Source organism: Tachyglossus aculeatus, chromosome 13 (genome assembly GCF_015852505.1).
Source record: "Tachyglossus aculeatus isolate mTacAcu1 chromosome 13, mTacAcu1.pri, whole genome shotgun sequence".
Lineage (NCBI taxonomy): Eukaryota > Metazoa > Chordata > Mammalia > Monotremata > Tachyglossidae > Tachyglossus > Tachyglossus aculeatus.
The window spans coordinates 21,517,297-21,534,384 of NC_052078.1; the positions used below are offsets into that span (position 1 = coordinate 21,517,297).

At 42.1% G+C, this 17,088-nt stretch overlaps 1 protein-coding gene across 6 annotated transcripts in view; it reads right to left on the reverse strand.

Annotated features, from left to right (window-relative positions):
- Positions 1 to 17,088, reverse strand: part of MLLT10 (MLLT10 histone lysine methyltransferase DOT1L cofactor) — a 157,691-nt gene that overhangs the window by 57,719 nt on the left and 82,884 nt on the right. For 5 of the 6 annotated variants that reach the window (XR_005453712.1, XM_038755955.1, XM_038755954.1 and 2 more), the window contains 2 exons: positions 15,866 to 16,121; positions 11,485 to 12,054 (listed from right to left, as the gene is read on the reverse strand). Coding sequence is in view for 5 of the 6 variants with exons in the window: in XM_038755955.1 (XP_038611883.1) it covers positions 11,485 to 12,054; positions 15,866 to 16,121 (826 nt within the window). In the remaining variant the exon portion in view is untranslated. The remainder of the gene's footprint in view (positions 1 to 11,484; positions 12,055 to 15,865; positions 16,122 to 17,088) is intronic. The other variant, XM_038755957.1, reaches the window with a different exon arrangement.

Sequence of the window (17,088 nt, forward strand, 5' to 3'; positions counted from 1 at the left end):
TCATCTGTAATATGGGGATTAAGACTGTGAGCCCTATGAGGGACAGGGACTGTATCCAATCTGATTTGCTTGTATCCACCCCAGCGTTTAGTACAGTGCCTGGCACATAGTAAGTGCTTAACAAATACCATCATCATTATTATTATTATTATTATTATTATTACTGACACCTCTGTTACCTCATCTGATTAGACATGGAGCTCACAGTCTAAGGTAGGAGGGAGAAGTGGAAAATTTTTTGGAGGGGGGAGACGGGGTATTTGTTAAGTGCTTACTATATGCCAGACACTGTGCTATGCACTGGGGTAGATACAAGCTAGTCAGGTTGGACACAGTCCACGTCCTACACAGGACTCACAGTCTTAACCCCGACTTTACAGATGAGGTAATTGAGGCCCACGGAAGTGAAGTGATATGCCCAAGGTCACACAGAAAGCAAGTGGCAGAGGCGGGATCAGAACCCAGATCCTTCTGGTTCCTAGGCCTGTGCTCTATCCACTAAGCCATACTAGTTAAGGACAATAGAGAAAAAAGCTTTTAAGAGAATGTAGCAACCCAAGCACTGCAAACAAAAAGGAGAGTCTTTGTGTTGGTGGGTAATGTGGTTTTCAGCCACATACCCTCATGGGTAAATTTCCCCAATCAATAAATGATAGTTCTTGGGCATTTATCCTGTGCAGAGCACTATCCTAAGTACTTGGGAGAGTTCAATGCAGTCGACAGATCCTCTCCCTGCTCTCAAGGAGCTTACTGTTTAAGGGGGAAAAGGATGCTAAATATCTATTATTACAGGTAGGGGAAGCAACTGGGCCAAATGTTATATGGATAAGACAACGTACATCCGCCTCAAGCTCTTCTTCAAGCCCTGATGGACAACGTGCATTCAGCTCTGCCAGCACACATGCTGACACAACATGATTTGGCTACAACGTTGGCAGGGAATTAGGGAACATTTGTCCAGTAACGCCAGTCGTTTTGGAAGCCGTACACTTTGCAACAGGAGAATGTTACAACAGAACATGTCTTTTAAGCATGAATGGGTTTGAGCACTGCAGCCTGAGCTTCCTTAACACGGTGTTTTGGAAGACTGCAAACCACCACCCCCCCATCCAGTTACTGGGTGTATGAATCACTGCAAGTTTTGGTTTGAAGCACTTGTAAAAGAAACAAAATAATTCAATTTTCAATTTCCTGCTTTCCTTTTCTTAAAAAAAAAAAAGTCCGGATTAAGATGTGTTATGTATTCATGCCCAGGTGATGAAAAATGTCTTTGAAACATGTAACTAACGATGAGGTTCTATTTTCAATAAGAAATGAAATTATCTTTCACCCAAAAAGCATTTCACTCACTCAGGTCACCCCCAACAGCCATTATGAATTTAAAGAACTGATTGTTATCTTGCAATTGGCTTACAAGGAATGCAGTATTTTAGTAAATTGTTTCCAGATGCTAAGAGATGGGGTGAGGTGTGCACTCAGAAAAAAACAAAAAACTAAGAAACATTGTTTCTTCTTCTATCAACTACTTTTCTGTTGGTAACTTGAAAAGATCGCTGACTTCATTTGAAACTCTGAGGAAGCAGCAAAAATACATCACCCAATACTCAGAACAGAACACTTGTAAAAATTACTCTTTAATGCCTTTGATTTAAGCCATGCTTCTTGCACATGTGCAATCTGTTAGCATTCAAAAAAAGTTATGCAAGACCATTTTACCTCATGAAGAGAAGAGACACAAAATGAAGCAGTGAATATTTTACAAGAATATTTACAGGACTAGTGATGATTGAAGTTATTAGAACGGAACATATTTCTTTTTTGCACTTTTTCTTTTTAATTTCAAAAAATTACTCACCACATTTCAGCCAGTAGTTTCCCCCGACCTCCCTCTTCTGTTCATATTTCCTGCCTTGCTTCCTCAGCCTTCATTTCCTGGTGTTATCCTGGGTCATTCGACTTTCCTAAAGTGTTTTCATTCAGCGGACCAGAAAGGAGAAAGAAATCTGGAATCGCTGCTCCTGCTCATGCACCGGGCCACAATTAACATGGCTCTAGCCAAGGTCTGGTACCCCAGGCTGTAGCCAAAATAGTCTTGGGGAGTAGTAAATTATTAGGAGACTACTCCCGCTATCACACAGAATATATTTTGTCTTAAAATACAGTGGGATGAAAGCAGGATTTCTATCCCTCTCCCCCACAAAAAAATCCCCAAAATGCTCAGAAGAATAAAGCAAGCGACTTTTGCTCTTTTAGTCTAAATCTGTAGCATTTATTTGCTCCTCTTGAGTCCTGCCACAAACATACCCCCCCATACACACACACACACATACACACACACACAAGGCAGACATTACAACCACCATAAACAGACATCTAAAGAGCCATTTGCATTCTAAGCCCCTCTTTTCACACCCTCCTATCTTCCTCAAAAGGTTAAGCTAAAACGCTTCAAATTTAAGGGGCCATGTAGGGAGAGGCTTCTTCCAAAACGTCCCCTGGTTAAAAATTAAAAATACCCAACAAAAGAGAAATGTGGTAGAAAGTTGGGAGTCTGAGGTAAGTTTGGAGTTAAAATAAAACTGCCTTTCCCTCTAGCTTCCTCAGTCCTAGTGTGAGCAGAAACAAAATATTTGAGACAGCAACATAGAGGCTGCTGTTAAAACCACATGGGAAGCAGATGCAGCCAGATACTAGGCTCGAGTGAGCAGACGGGATCACACAGACACAGAGGCACACAAAACCTACACCACTAAATACTGTGACATCTTATTAAGCAGCAATATTTTTATGGCATTCATTACGCACTCACTATGTGTCAAGTACTGTACTAAGCACTGGGATCCATACAAGATAATCAGGTTGGACAAAGTCCATGTCCCAAATGGGGCTCACAGAGAGTTAACTGAGGCCCAGAAAAGTGAAGTGATTTGCCTGAGGTCACACAGCAGACAAGTGGTGGAGCTCAGAACCCAAATCCTTCTGAATCCCAGGCTGGTCTGTCCAGTAGGCCAGATTTTGCTGGAATAACCTGGTTCATATTCCAGGGAAACAAAAGGAAAAATATAGATTTTTTATCCTTACTAAAGAGGATTTCCCAAATCTATTCTCTTACAGCATCTGATTTTATACCAGGTGGTCTTCTCAAATTGACGACAAACTGACCACTTGGGTAGATAGCAGTGAGGGGCTTTGATGTTCAAGGATGTAATGGTGGCTGTAATCCCATTGGCAGTAAAACTAAAATTCAGCAAATGGGATATTTAACAAACTAATAAACCCATTCCATTCCACTTAAGGATTAAACCAGAAAGATCAATACAACTACATACTTCTACTTAAGAACTGCAAAAATAAGCCTTATGATTTTGTTTCAAAACCAAAAACTTACACTGCTCCTGTTCAGCATAGTAACACGGGTATGCTTGTGTAAACAGGATCAAAGATGGCTATGATATATTATTGCCTAGAGGGAAATTCATGGAACTGGTGCTATTCCCCAGAGTAGAATTAAGTGGCTGGTTCTGAAACTCAAACCAAAAAGCATAAATAACTGGGGCGGGGGAATATTAGGACAATCTATCCCAAATCAGATATGGCTTTAAATCATTAAACAAAACAACCTGGATACTAATGATCACTGAATTTTTTTTTCAGTTTACAAGTTCTTTTTTTTAAATGGTATTTGCTAACCACTATATGCCAGGCACTGTACTACACAATGGGGCAGATGCAAGCTGATGGGGTTGGACACAGACCCTGTCCCAATCAGCGCGATATTTACTGAGCACTTAATGTGGGCAGGGCACTCTACTAAGCCCTTTGGAGAGTACCACACAACAGACATATACCCTGCCCACAGCGACCTTCCAGTCTGCACTGCAGACTTTGATTCATTCAATTGTATTTACTGAGAGCTGTGTGCAGAGCGCTTAGTACAGTAGTACAATATAAAAGTAAACAGACACATTCCCTGCCCACAATGAGCTTATAGTCTACACAGGAGACAAGTGGCAGAGCTGGTTTTGGAACTCCAATTTTGCACTGTCTGCTCTCCTCCTCCACTATGAGGAACTTTCTAGACAGAAGCAGCAACACTCCAGTTTTGTCTTTTATATTGTTGTACTGTGCTCTCCCAAGCACTTAGAGCAGTGCTCTGCGCATAGTAAGCGCTCAGTAAATACCACTGACTGACTGACCATGACGTTTGGGGTCGATACAAGCAAAGCCTCCCACTAGCTCTTCCCAGATTTGCACGTAGGGGTGTGAAGCTTCATAACACTTCCTTTCTCTCAATCAGCCACTTCTCAACTGCATGCAGTGGACAGAGCACAGTCCTGGGAATCAGAAGGTCATGGGTTCCAATCCCAGCTCCGCAACCTGTCTGCTGGATGACCTTGGGTAAAACGCTTCACTTCTCTGTGCCTCAGTTGCCTCCTCTGTAAAATGGAGATTTGAGACAGTGAGCCCCAGGTGGGACAGGGGCTGTGTCCAACCCGATTTGCTTGTCTCCATCCCGGCTCTTAGTTCAGTGTGTGGCACATAGTTAGCACTTAACAGATCCCGTCATTTTTATTACTATTCTCAACTGCCAGGCTATTACTGCCCATAAGATAGGGGAAGGGAGCAGAATCTCCCACCAATCATCAGTGGTATTTTTCAAGCACTTACTATGTGCCGACCATTGTACCAAGTACTTAGGAGCAATGACTCCAGAGGCCAAAACACAGTGTGGCACAACAGTCACAGAACCACAGGGTGACTGGCTACCACCAAGTGGCAGCCAACTCTTGCCCACATGGGCAGCACACACCCTGCCCTCTTCCTGCTCATCCTCACCTCTTCTGCTCCCCACCTCATCCCAAATGGAAATGGCCGAGCAAGGGTGATCCAAGCCTGCTACAGGTTTTAGAAGTCTAACTCTAAAATCCACTCCGATTACCCTGTGACATTTCACAGCTCCTGTCCCATAAACAGGTGCCCCTTTAGATCTCCAGGACACCACCTTAACTTCAAAACCTTGAAATAATAACAACAGTACTTGGTAAGCATTCATTCATTCAATCATCTTTATTGAGCACTTCTGAGTGCAAACCGCTTTAGCAAGCACTTGGGAGAGTTCAATAAACAGAAACATTCCTGGTGCATAACGAGCACTTCTGATTCAACACACATATTCGATCCATCGCTAAATCCTGTCAGTTCCATCTTCACCACATTGCTAAAATCTGCCCTTTCCTCTCCATCCAAACTACTACAACGTTAATACAATCACTCATCCTACCCCACCTGGATTACTGCATCAGCCTCCTTGCTGACCTCCCAGACTCCTGCCTCTTCCCCACTCCATCCACACTTCCCTCTGCTGCCAGGTCATTTTTCTACAAAAACATTCTCGGAACATGTCACTCCACTCCTCAAAAAACTCCAGTGGTTGCCCATCCACCTCCACATCAAACATAAACTCCTCACCATTGACTTTAAAGCACTCCATCACCTTTCCCCCTCCTACCTCACCTCACTACTCACCCACCACAACCCAGCCCGCACACTTCCCTCCCCTAATGCTAACCTTCTCACTGTGCCTCAATCTCGCCTATCATGCTGCCAACTCACTCACATCCTGCCTCTGGCCTGGAATGCCCTCCGTCCTCAAATCCGGCAATTACTCCTCCCCGCTTCAAGGCCAATCTCTTCCAGGAGGCCTTCCCAGACTGAGCCCCCAATTTCCTCTTCTCCCACTCCCTTCTGCATCAGCCTGACTTGCTCCCTTTCTTCTTCTCCCCTCCCAGCCCCACAGCACTTATGCTCATACCTGTAATTTACTTATTTATATTAATGTCTGTCTCCCCTGCCCACCGGTAGACTGTAAGCTCATTGTGGGCAGAGAATATATCTACTTATTGTTTCACTATACTCTCCCAAGTGCTTAGTTCAGTGCTCTGCACACAGTAAGCACTCAATAAATACAACTGAATGAATGAAGGAATGAATTAATGCAAGATAATCATGTTGGACAAATCCCTGTCCCACACTGGGCTCACAATGTAAGGCGCTGGTGTATGTGTGCGGTGGGGAGGGAGGTGCGAGGGAAAGTGGGGGGGCACAAGAGGGGAAAGTCAAATATTTAATCCGCGTTTCATGGATGAGGAGACAGGCACAGAGGAGTTGAGTGCTTGCCCAAGGTCACAAAGCAGACAAGGGACAGATATGAGACTAGAACCCAGACCCTGACACTCAAGCCCATGCTCTACCCATTAGGCCTCGCTGCTTACCCTATGCTTTATTACCTATATTCCTGGCACAGCAAATCTCTCTCATTCTGCCCAACTGCTATTCGAGGTTTTCAGTATGCCACCACATCCCACTATATCACATATTCTTCTCCGTTCCATCTTCAGCAAATTCTAATGCTCCACAAATACTCCATGGAAATTTAGGGAGTGCTTACTGTGTGCACAGCACTGTATTAAGAGCTTGGGAGAGTGCAATACAACAGAGTTGGCAGACACAATTCCCCTGCTCACAACAAGCTAAGGGCCTAAAGGGGGAGACAGACATTATTATAAATAGAGAAATGATGGATACGTACACAGGTGCTCTGCGGCTGAGGGTGGGGTGAATACCAAGTATGCAAAAGGCACAGAGTGCCCGGACAGTGAAGAAAGGAGGAGTTGGGGAAAAGAACTTGGCAAAATGTCAGCCTTTTCATCTTTCACTGCACAATGCTAACACACCTAAATTCTCCTATAATACGGGAGTGGGGTACTTTTTTTGCAAAAGCCCTTCCTAGAGAAAACCCATGGGTATCATATATAACCATTACTTCGACAACACCACGTCACTCGTATCCAAACAGGCTCTCACTGTGGAAGGAATGTTCCCTAAATCTCTAATGGCCTCTGGGTCAAAATACAACATGAAAGCCCGCAGAAGTATAGAGCTCCACAAATGCGTAAGAGCTGGTTAAAACAATAATAATAATAATAATAATAATAGCATTTGTTAAGCGCTTACTATGTGCAGAGCACTGTTCTAAGTGCTGGGGGGATACAAGGTGATCAAGTTGTCCCACGCAGATGAGTATAAAAGCTGTGGATGTGATTTAAGACTTGAATTTGAGCCCTTATGCAAACAGGTCCTCTTCCACGGGGGCTGGAGAGGGGTTGGTAAGACTCAGGATGATCAGATCCAACAGAGAAGCCGGAGCTTTTTGGCTGCCTTTTGTCTCTGCTAAAACCGACACAGCCCTACTCCTCCACAGTGGTTCACGCTAAAGGTTGCGGAGAGGTCTAGGCATTTTAACCTGCCAACCGAATGGCGTTGGCTGAGTTTTACCGCTCAAACAAAATGAGCCGGCAGAGGCTCACTGCCTTTGCTTCCATGGGCCAACTAGAGCTTCCGAGTCTGCTTGTTTGTATGTCTTAATCTCAGTACCGCTCTGCCAATCACTGCGGTGTTTGCTAATTCCACACGGGATTACCCGCTAGTCAACCTTGATTTTTTTCTCTGTCACTGACGAGAAAAATGAATGCATCTGATGAGCCCGACTGGTGGGCCTGGCATATGCTGCCAGAGAGCCAGCAGGAAGTGCCTGCCCCCTTGAAGAACCTCAGACTCTGGCCCTGGCCTTGGTACAATCCTTGAGGCTGAGAACCTCTTCTTCCCTCTCCAATTTTTTTTCTGCACAAGTCTGGGAAGGGGGGCAAGGAGTGAGGACTCCAACTTGAGTCTGCCCCATCCTTCTCTTCCAAACGCAGCAGGCTGGGAGAGAGCGCCCACCACTAACACTAAGAAATAACAGCCCCAGTCTTCCAGGACCTGCTTTTCCTTTCACGTTCGCGAGCAAATAGGGAAGAGAGGCTTGGGGGCAGAAACGGAAATGGCATTTAATGAACACTAATTATGTTCAAGGCACTTGGGAGACTACCATACAACAGAGTTGGCAGACCCGTTCCCTACCCACGATCTAGAAGATGCCACCTTGATGATAATAATGTCACTCTGAAGTTGAACAGCCTTTGGAATTAAAAAAAAAAAAATCTGGCACACTGCTAACGAGAGAAAAGACACCATTAAAAGGTAGAGGTGTCTAGTGGAGGGAGGGGAACTGGGCAGAGGCGTGACTTTCTAATCCCACTCGTCTGCTGTGTGAGCTTGGGCAAGTCACTTAACTTCTCTATTCCTCAGTTACGTTCATCTGTAAAATGGAGATTGAGTCCGTGAGTAGCATGTGAAACAGGGTCTGTGTCCAACCCGATTACCTTGTACCCACCTCAGTGCTTAGTACAGTGCCTGTCACACAGTAAGCACTTAAAAATACCTTAATTATTATTATTGTCACTGGGTGCCAACTGGCTAGAAAATCCAAAGAGTTTTAGGTCCGAACAATCTTCACTGTGGGGCCGATCCGATAGGGAGGTTGCCTATTTGGTCCTCATAAAATTATGGCAAAGTTGGGAAGGGCAGGCACTCTTTTCCCCTTGTTTCCTACCTGCCCATTGTCAAACAAATCAAATCCTGTCCCAGACAAAAACGCTATCCAAACTGCTGTGACGCAGGTCCAATCTTCTCCCACACTGATTACTGCATCAGTGCCCTCACTGACGTTCCTGCCTCCTTTTACTCTCCACTCTGGGCCACATTTGGCTTTGCTGCCTGACTCATCTTCCCCAAAACTCCCCCAAAACATCCAATGGCTGCCCATCCACCCCAACAAAGGGAAAGTCCTTACCACTGGCTTAAAGGCACTCGATCAACTCCCCGCCTCCTACCTTACCTCACTTATCTATCACAACCCAGCTTGTGCACACTGGTTCCTCAAATGCCAACCTATTCTATTCTATTTTGCTTCTAATCCCGGGTCTACTTCACCCCTCTGGCCTGAAACTCCCTCCCCCTCCATAACTGACAGTTCACCGCTCTCCCCAAAAGAGTCATCCTAAAAAACCACATCTCCTCCAAGAGGCCTTTCCCCCACAAAGCCCATATTTCCCACTAAAACTCAGAAGACTCCCACTAATCCGGCTCTAATCCCATTCTAATCCCACTTCATCACTGGGGTAGATACAAGATAAGAGGGTTGAACTCAGTCACTGTCCCATAAAAGGCTCGCAGCCTTAATCCCCATTTTCTAGATTAGGTGCCCGAGGCACAGGGAAGTGAAATGACTTCTCAATGGTCACACAGTAGACAAGTGGTGGAGACAGGATCAGAACCCAGGTCCCCCAACTCTGAAGACCGTGCTCTTTCCACTCGGGCATGCTGCTTCTCTGACGGGTCGTGAGATGGAGGACGGTGGGGTTGTCTACAGTGATTGCAGAGACAGGGGACGATGGAATTTGGATGGGAAGATGAGGTGGTGTTTTGGATGTGTTGAGTTTGAGGGATCGGTGGGACATTCAAGTAGAGGCAGGAGGAGAGAGATCGGGGGCGGAGAGGTAGATTTGGGAATCATCCATGTAGAGATGGTAGTTAAAGCCACGGGAACAAATGAGTTGTCCAAGGGAGTGGGTGTAGGTGGAGAATAGAAGGGGACCAAGAACTAAGCCTTGAGAGACTCTCAAAGTCAGGGGATGGGAGGCAGAGGAGTCCCCAAGCAGATATGAGGAGAACCGGGACACTGTCAGTAAAGCCAAGGTTGGATAATGTTTCCAGGACAAAATGAACATATCTTGAAATCATACATTAGCAATTATTTATTCATATTAATGTCTGTCTCCCCCTCTAGACTGTAATTTCATCATGGGCAAGGAATGTGTCTGCTAATTCTGGTACACTATATTCTCCCAAGTGCTTAATACAGTGCTCAATAAATACCACTGATTGTTGACTGACTGAGAAGGGGGTGATCCAGTGTAAAGGCAGCTGAGAGGTCAAGGAGGATTAGGATGGAGTAGAGGCCCTTGAATGAAATCTGTATTATATATACACAGCGAAGAACCATAAACTAATCAGACTGTGTTAAGATACATTAATGATGAAATATTGTTAATTCACAAACATCCACACCAAGTCCACAGAGCATTATTTTAAGGAAACTTGTCTTCCAAGACTAATTCAGTGGAGTTGCTGAGGCTAAATTTTTCAACACCTAGGTTGGAGCTCTGCTCTCCATAAACAAAACTGATTGATTACACTCAAATGACCTAAGGAGTTACGGGAGAATTATACAGAGAACCAAAAGGAACAATGATTTCACTTGGAAATCTCAGAAATAAAGAAAAATCATGGATTACAATTTGCAGGGTTGTTGTTTTTTTTGTCAGTTTTGGTTTTTGCAAAGACATTGGGTGTTTTACTAGAATGATAGTCATACTCATCTGAATGAGGAGTTATTAAATTCTAAAAGCTTCATTCCCTATCAATAAAGCAAAAGTTCAAATGTGTGCAAGAACAATTAAAACATGAATCCCAATTTCATGCACTTAGAGGCCCTGGAAAATATTCCTTTTCAAACTTTCCTCATTAAACTGAAGCAACGACTATCACAAAAAACAACTACCTGGAATTTCAGCTAGTTCGGCTATTCATTTGCAAAAAAAGCTTTGGAATGCAATGAATAGCTGAGAAAACTTAATCTGAACCTATTAAAAGCTTCCTCCCATTAGCCACAAAGGAAAAGATGAATCTGAAATGAAACCAGGCATGGGAAATTTAGGTCTAAAACTTTTCAATTTTTCCAAAACGAGGAGAAATTAAGAGCACAAATAATTAAAGATCGCCTAATCCATAAAGGACCAGATTCTAAACAATTAGCCTTCATTAGTATCCCGAGAAACTAAGCCTAAGCCCCTAAGAAAGAATGTGCTAGCATTTACCGAATGAGACTGTAAACTCAATTGATCACAAAACACAATTACTTCATTAACCACTGGATGAAGATGTCCAAATAATTCCAAAATAACTTGAGTGAAAAATGCATGGCCTAAAATTTGCAGAAACTTCAGGGACAAACAGAATCCTAAAACCTAAGACCTAAAGCTCATTTCCTACACATAAATCTGTAAACCACCTTTACTCCATTTTACTCATGGTACATTTATGGAACTGATAACACTTTGGGAATCATCAGAATCTCAAAAAGATGAAATTCTTAAAACAGGATAGTTACATTTCCCATAGGAGCCAAACAAAATCCTTATGTTATCCAAAGGTTCAGGGCAGCAAAAATAACACAACACTATAGCTTAACCACTTTATAACCAAGAAATAGATGTGGCCTACATTTTATGAAGCAAAGTGAGCAGCTGATATTAGTTTAGCAATTTAAAAATGCTGTTAGAATACCTATCCTGACAATAGAAAAATAGAATTTGCCAGCTGCCAAATTCTTCTTCCATTTTTAAGCTCAGAAGCCTTAATTGAAAACACCCCTTTAAAATTCAGAGCAAAATCGAGAGGGCTGTCTTTTGTAAGTTCACCATGATTGAGAAATTATATGTGCAAACAACAGTCAAACAGTTTGGTCAACCCAACAAACCCTACCTGAACCCAGCGGAGAAGAGCCGACACTAAGACTTTGTAAACTTCCATTCCTGAGCAACGTAGGTGACTTCTGGAGGCTGGAACTGGTTACACTTCCCGCAGCAGATGCTACAGAGGATGTCGGTGAAGCAGAAGAAACCGAAAGGTGGGAGATATTCTCTTGGGTTTTGTTTCCTTTAGGCCTCCCGGGTCCGTGCTTACTTTGCTTACTTCCTTTGCGTTTCTTTTCCTTAATAGTGTCTTCTTCAAGGCCAGAAGGCTGGACTCGCTTATATCCCGCTGAAGTGAGGCTGGCGTTGCCTAAATCTCCAGGTGAGCTGTCAAAGTTTTTAGGCTGGGCAACGGCAGCTGAGGTGGAAGAGAGGCCGATTAAAGAAGTAAAACTATTCCCCCCCATTTCCTGGCTTCCAGCCTCTCCTTTGTGTGCATCTTTGGTGGACGACAGCGGTTGGGAGTGGGTATAGCTGTCACTGCGGAGATCAGCTTCAGTAAAACTCAAGAAATCCTGGGGAGACTGAACAGAACTTCCCGAAGATGATTTTACGCTGCCGGGAGTGCCCGCAAAACTGCCTGGAATAAAGAGTTGGGAGTAGGGAAAGGAAAAATGACATTGGACACAAAGTTCCTATCAGCTGCAGTTAAAATGACATATCAACCAAATGAATGCAAATACACTTGAAACACCAACATTTTGGGAGACAACTGCCTGGAAGTTAAATTAAATTCAAACTACTAACCACACTCTCAGCTAAGTCATTTAGTGTGAAGTGACATGCTTAGGCTAAAAATATATGGATTCAAATAGTAAGAGTTCAGTAGTTTTAAATGAGGTAGAATATTCTGTTTGCAGAACCAACGTTCCCAACCCCCGCCCCCAATCCATTACATTTGGTCCCATCAACATCACCTAAGGAGGATGAGAGTAAGGAACAAGCAGCAGGAGCTATTTTAGTTACCTATAGCTGAAGAAAATTATGATCAGAACTCAACTGATCTTGAGGAAGAGAAGCAGCATGGTCTAGTAGAAAAAGCACGGGCTTAGGAGTTAGAGGACCTGGGATCTAATTCTGGCTAAATGACTGGACTGCTGTGTCACTTCACGTCACTTCATTTCTCTGTGCCTCAGTCACCTCATCTATAAAATGGGGGTTAAGACTGTGAGCCCCATGTGAGACATGGACTGTGTCCAACCTCATTATCTTGCATCTACCCCAGTGCTTAATACACAGAAAACGCTTAACAAATACTATTTATTTTTTATTTTAAAAGAAGACGGAACCAAAGTACATGAATATGGTAACAATAATAACTATAGTACTTGTTACGTGCTTAGTATGTACCAAGCGCTGCTCTAACTACTGGAGTAAATACAAGTTATTCAGGTTGGACAGAGTTCCTGTTCCCCATGGGACTCACTCTCTTAATCCCCATTTTACAGATGAGTTAACTGAGGCCCAGAGAAGTGAAGTGATTTGCCCAAAGACATTTAGCGGAGCCGGGGTTAGAGCCCAGGTGTTTCTCTCAGGCCCGTGTTTCTGGCTCTCAGGCCCGTGCTCTTATCTCTCATAACACTGCTCTGTTCCAGAAGGGGCAATGCTCATCCCATCAGCTGCTCCTCTGACTTGACCAGAACTGTGCAATGAGATAATAATAATAATAATAATATTGTTTAAGCGCTTACTATGTGCCAAGCACCGTTCTAAGCAATGGGGTTGATATAAGCTAATCAGGTTGTCCCACATGGGGCTCACAGTCTAATCCCCATTTTACAGATGAGGTAGCAGGCACAGAGAAGTTAGGTGGCTTGCCCAAGGTCACACAGCAGACAAGTGGCAGATCAGGGATTAGAACCCACATTCTCTGACTCCCAAGCCCATGCTCTTTCCACTAAACCATGCTGTGATCAGACAGGCAATAATTCTCTGGTTTCCCATCAATCCAATTCCTCTAGACTGTAAACTCCTTGTGGGCAGGGAACGTGTCTAACAACTCTGTTGGACTGTGCTTGTACTGTACTCTCTCGAGCATTTCGTACATTGACCTGCACATAGTAAGCACTTAATACCAATGACTGATTCCTGATAGCAAAATGGTGAAAATAAGCAAGTACAAAATATTCTTCTCCTCTTGTCATTTTTCCTGAGGTTAATAAAAAAACCACATACAGGTGCATATTCAAAGGATTAAGGTTCGAAAAGCAAAAATATTTGAAAGTATAGGAAGCTATCAGGTTTCCGTCACACTGAATCCCTCTAGAGTTTGAATAAGATTAGCTAAAACTTTTGTTTAATCTTAAAAACAAGCGGTTTCACTTCTAAATGTTTGCTGTATTTTGCGTTACTCTTCAAAATAACTTTTAGAAGGACTTCTCAATAAATTTAATATTTACACTTCGTTCAACAATTACCCTGGAAATTAAATTTTGATGATATGTCTATCACAATGCATATTTGAAATTTACATCTGCGTGGGAAAAAGTACACATTAACAATTTGCTTAAATTATATCAGTGACTTCAGGACAACTGCAGTTTTGCCACTTAATTAGTAGCTATATAGAGAGCTTTTTTTTTTTTTATCATCCATCCTGATCTGTCACCATCTGTCTTTCTTCTACACTTTCTGTTTTCACAGCTGGTGTTAAGAGCTCACCCTGGTATACTAAATACTTTTAAGGCTAAAGGATATTTCAGAAAAGAAATTTCACACCAAACATCTATGATGTTGCTGCTGGGGCAAAAAGGACAATACAGGCTTAAGCTTTCTTCTATTTCCTAGAACACCTTTCTAGTTTTTAAATTTAGAAACTCCAAAATTAAAAAAAGTACTCGGAAGCACTGGTAAGCTGCTCACAGCTCCTGGTATTAAGACGTGATATAGTACATCGTTAGCATTAGAAGTGGCCTACAGAATTGTCATTCAGTTCAAAGGTGATGCTGCTGGGAGAGAGACTGATTAGCGGTGGCTTAATGTGCAGAGAGATTTTTGTTTCTATGTTGTACCAAATCCAAGGGGATTTATAATTTAGGGACGTTTTTCAACAGCAACACACACTCGTATATGCAGTTTTGTTTCTCAAAAGCAGTGGTCCAAAAGCTTGATTCAACTTTCCGAAATGAGCTTAAAAGGCCCTCTCCTCCAAAAGACTTCAATTAACTTTGGAGTCTTTTATTTGTTTTTGAAAGCATTCTTTAAATTCTAGAGAACCATATCCAATAGTCTTAATCACACTCCTTGGGGGAAAGTACACCCTGGATTTGAAATTCACCACCTAAAATTTTTGTCCTGTTCAGTTTTGACAAAATATTTGGGTCCACAATGGTAACCAAGTCTCGGCACTTTGAATTTGTACCTTCCTAATTTTCGGGTGCTAGATTTATGCTAGATAGATGAATAAAGTTTAAAGGGGGTGGGAGGGGTCAGTTTGGGGGTATTTTGAACTCAATTTTGCTACTAAAACAGATACTTTCAATAATGCAGTACAAACCAACATCGGCAAGAAAGAACATGTATTAATTACCAGCATATCCACCTGACCAGAGAAGGGTGAGAAAAGTTAAGCCAGAAAAAAATTATTCACCTGATTCATCTAAGAATTCTTTTGATGTTTTCTTGATTTGTAATGCATTAATTAAACCTTAACAAGCAATTTCTTATTATGCAATGTTCAGTTCATCTACAAAAGAATACTTATTTTACTAGAAACTTAGCATTGTTAGCTTTCCCCTAAATCATATGCTGGACATGTTCATATGCATTAAAATACATTCAATTAATTAATGAACAGATTGGCTCATCAGGACCATCAAAAGAACTGGGAGACTGCCTTGTTCTTTTAAAAGCGTTATGTTGTGCCTGAGAGTGTAATACTTTAAAAAACACTGTAAAATGTTATTTTTAATTTTCATTATAGAAGAGCAACACTAAAAAACACACCTAACACTTGAGAATAAAACATAGCTCAAACGTGCCGTAGAAACTGAGGCTAAAAGATTTTCTAACATTAATTCTATTTAGCATTCAGAAATAGAAAAATTGGCTCTTCAATGGCAACTTCCTGTCACCATTAGCAAATTCTTCAATTTAAAGAGAAAAGTCACCATTCATCTTGAAAAGTAGTTGCTGTGTCTTGATAAAAACCAACAATCAAAAAGACTGTCATGGAATGTCCATTAAAAAAAAACAAAAAACGTTTCCTTTCAACATCCAAATCACCCTGTACCAGAAATGATGATCATTCAGTGATTTCAAGTGATTTCCCCCCCCTCATTTATTGTTTTTTCAAGTTATCAAAACCAAAAAGATCGGTCATCTTATATAATACGACTGATTCAGGTCAACATGCAAGCAAGTTATCACAGCCACAACACCATAATTAATACCTTGCTGAAAAGGACTAGTTGCTGATACCGTTGTTCCTGAATTCCTTCCACCACCGGGCTTCCTTCCCCTCTGACCTGAGCTGTGACCTGCAGACTTCTTCCCTTTGCTCTCTGACCCTCTAGCCTCTGAAACATCTTTTCCACTTGAAGTGTGGGCCGAGACTTCCTGGAAATTTGCATTGGTAAATCGAGCTGCCGGATCTTCCAAGCGCTTCAATGAACCTGGCATAGAGTTGTTGCTAGTGCTTGTGTAAGTCTAACATTTGGATTTAGAAAAAAAAGGGAAGTAAAAAGGGGGGAAAAAAAAACACAAGAGGACTTCAGTTAGACCACAAGAAACAGACTTCAGATTCAATTCATTAAAAAAATGAATAACTACTGGATAGTTAAGGGGAAAAAAAAACACATTATCCCAAAAGACCTTTTTCCCCAGTTCTACACACAATTCAAATGACAGATCTCCTAATAAAATGGATCTTTTTAAATTTCTCATTCTGTGCATCCAATTTACCAAGAATTTAGATCGCTCTTTTAAAACTTACACTTCTTCATATCTGATACCAGCTGGCAATATGGCTAGTTAAGCATCAGATTACAGCAATTAGTCAAAGTGCACACTAAAGTATTCATCATATTTGTTAGGAGACAAATCTGGGGACCCACTCTGGAAACTGTCTAAACTCCTAAAGTAAGAAAAGACGCTAGGTAGTAATTCAATTATACTGGCCTCAGGATTTAGCTTAAGGGAGGAAGGCAACTGGGGAGAAGGGTTTCAGGTAACTGTGCCAATAAGGATGAGGAAAATCTACTGTGGTTCAGAGCAAGAGTTTTAGAGGAATTCGATTTTTTAAAAAAGATTGAAAGATTTAAATACTGGAAAGGGGAAAGACTTTGAGTTTGAAATGCGAAAGAGAGGAATGTAGGAAAAAAGTCATGTCATTCAGCAGAGCCATTTTTTCAAGAGACTTGTGAAATTCCTACTAAAATGATAATATATTTTTCCATATCCTATTAAGTGAAAACCACCCTTGGACTAGACACTTATTTATATATATATATGCATATGTATATATACACAAACACACACACATACATTTAACATTAATCTCCAGTTTTGGAATACATGCACTAGATGCACCCAAATATAGCCCAATTATCTCCAGAATTTGGGCAAGTAAATATGAAAATGTGTCATTAGGGACACCACAACCCAGGTGCTTCCA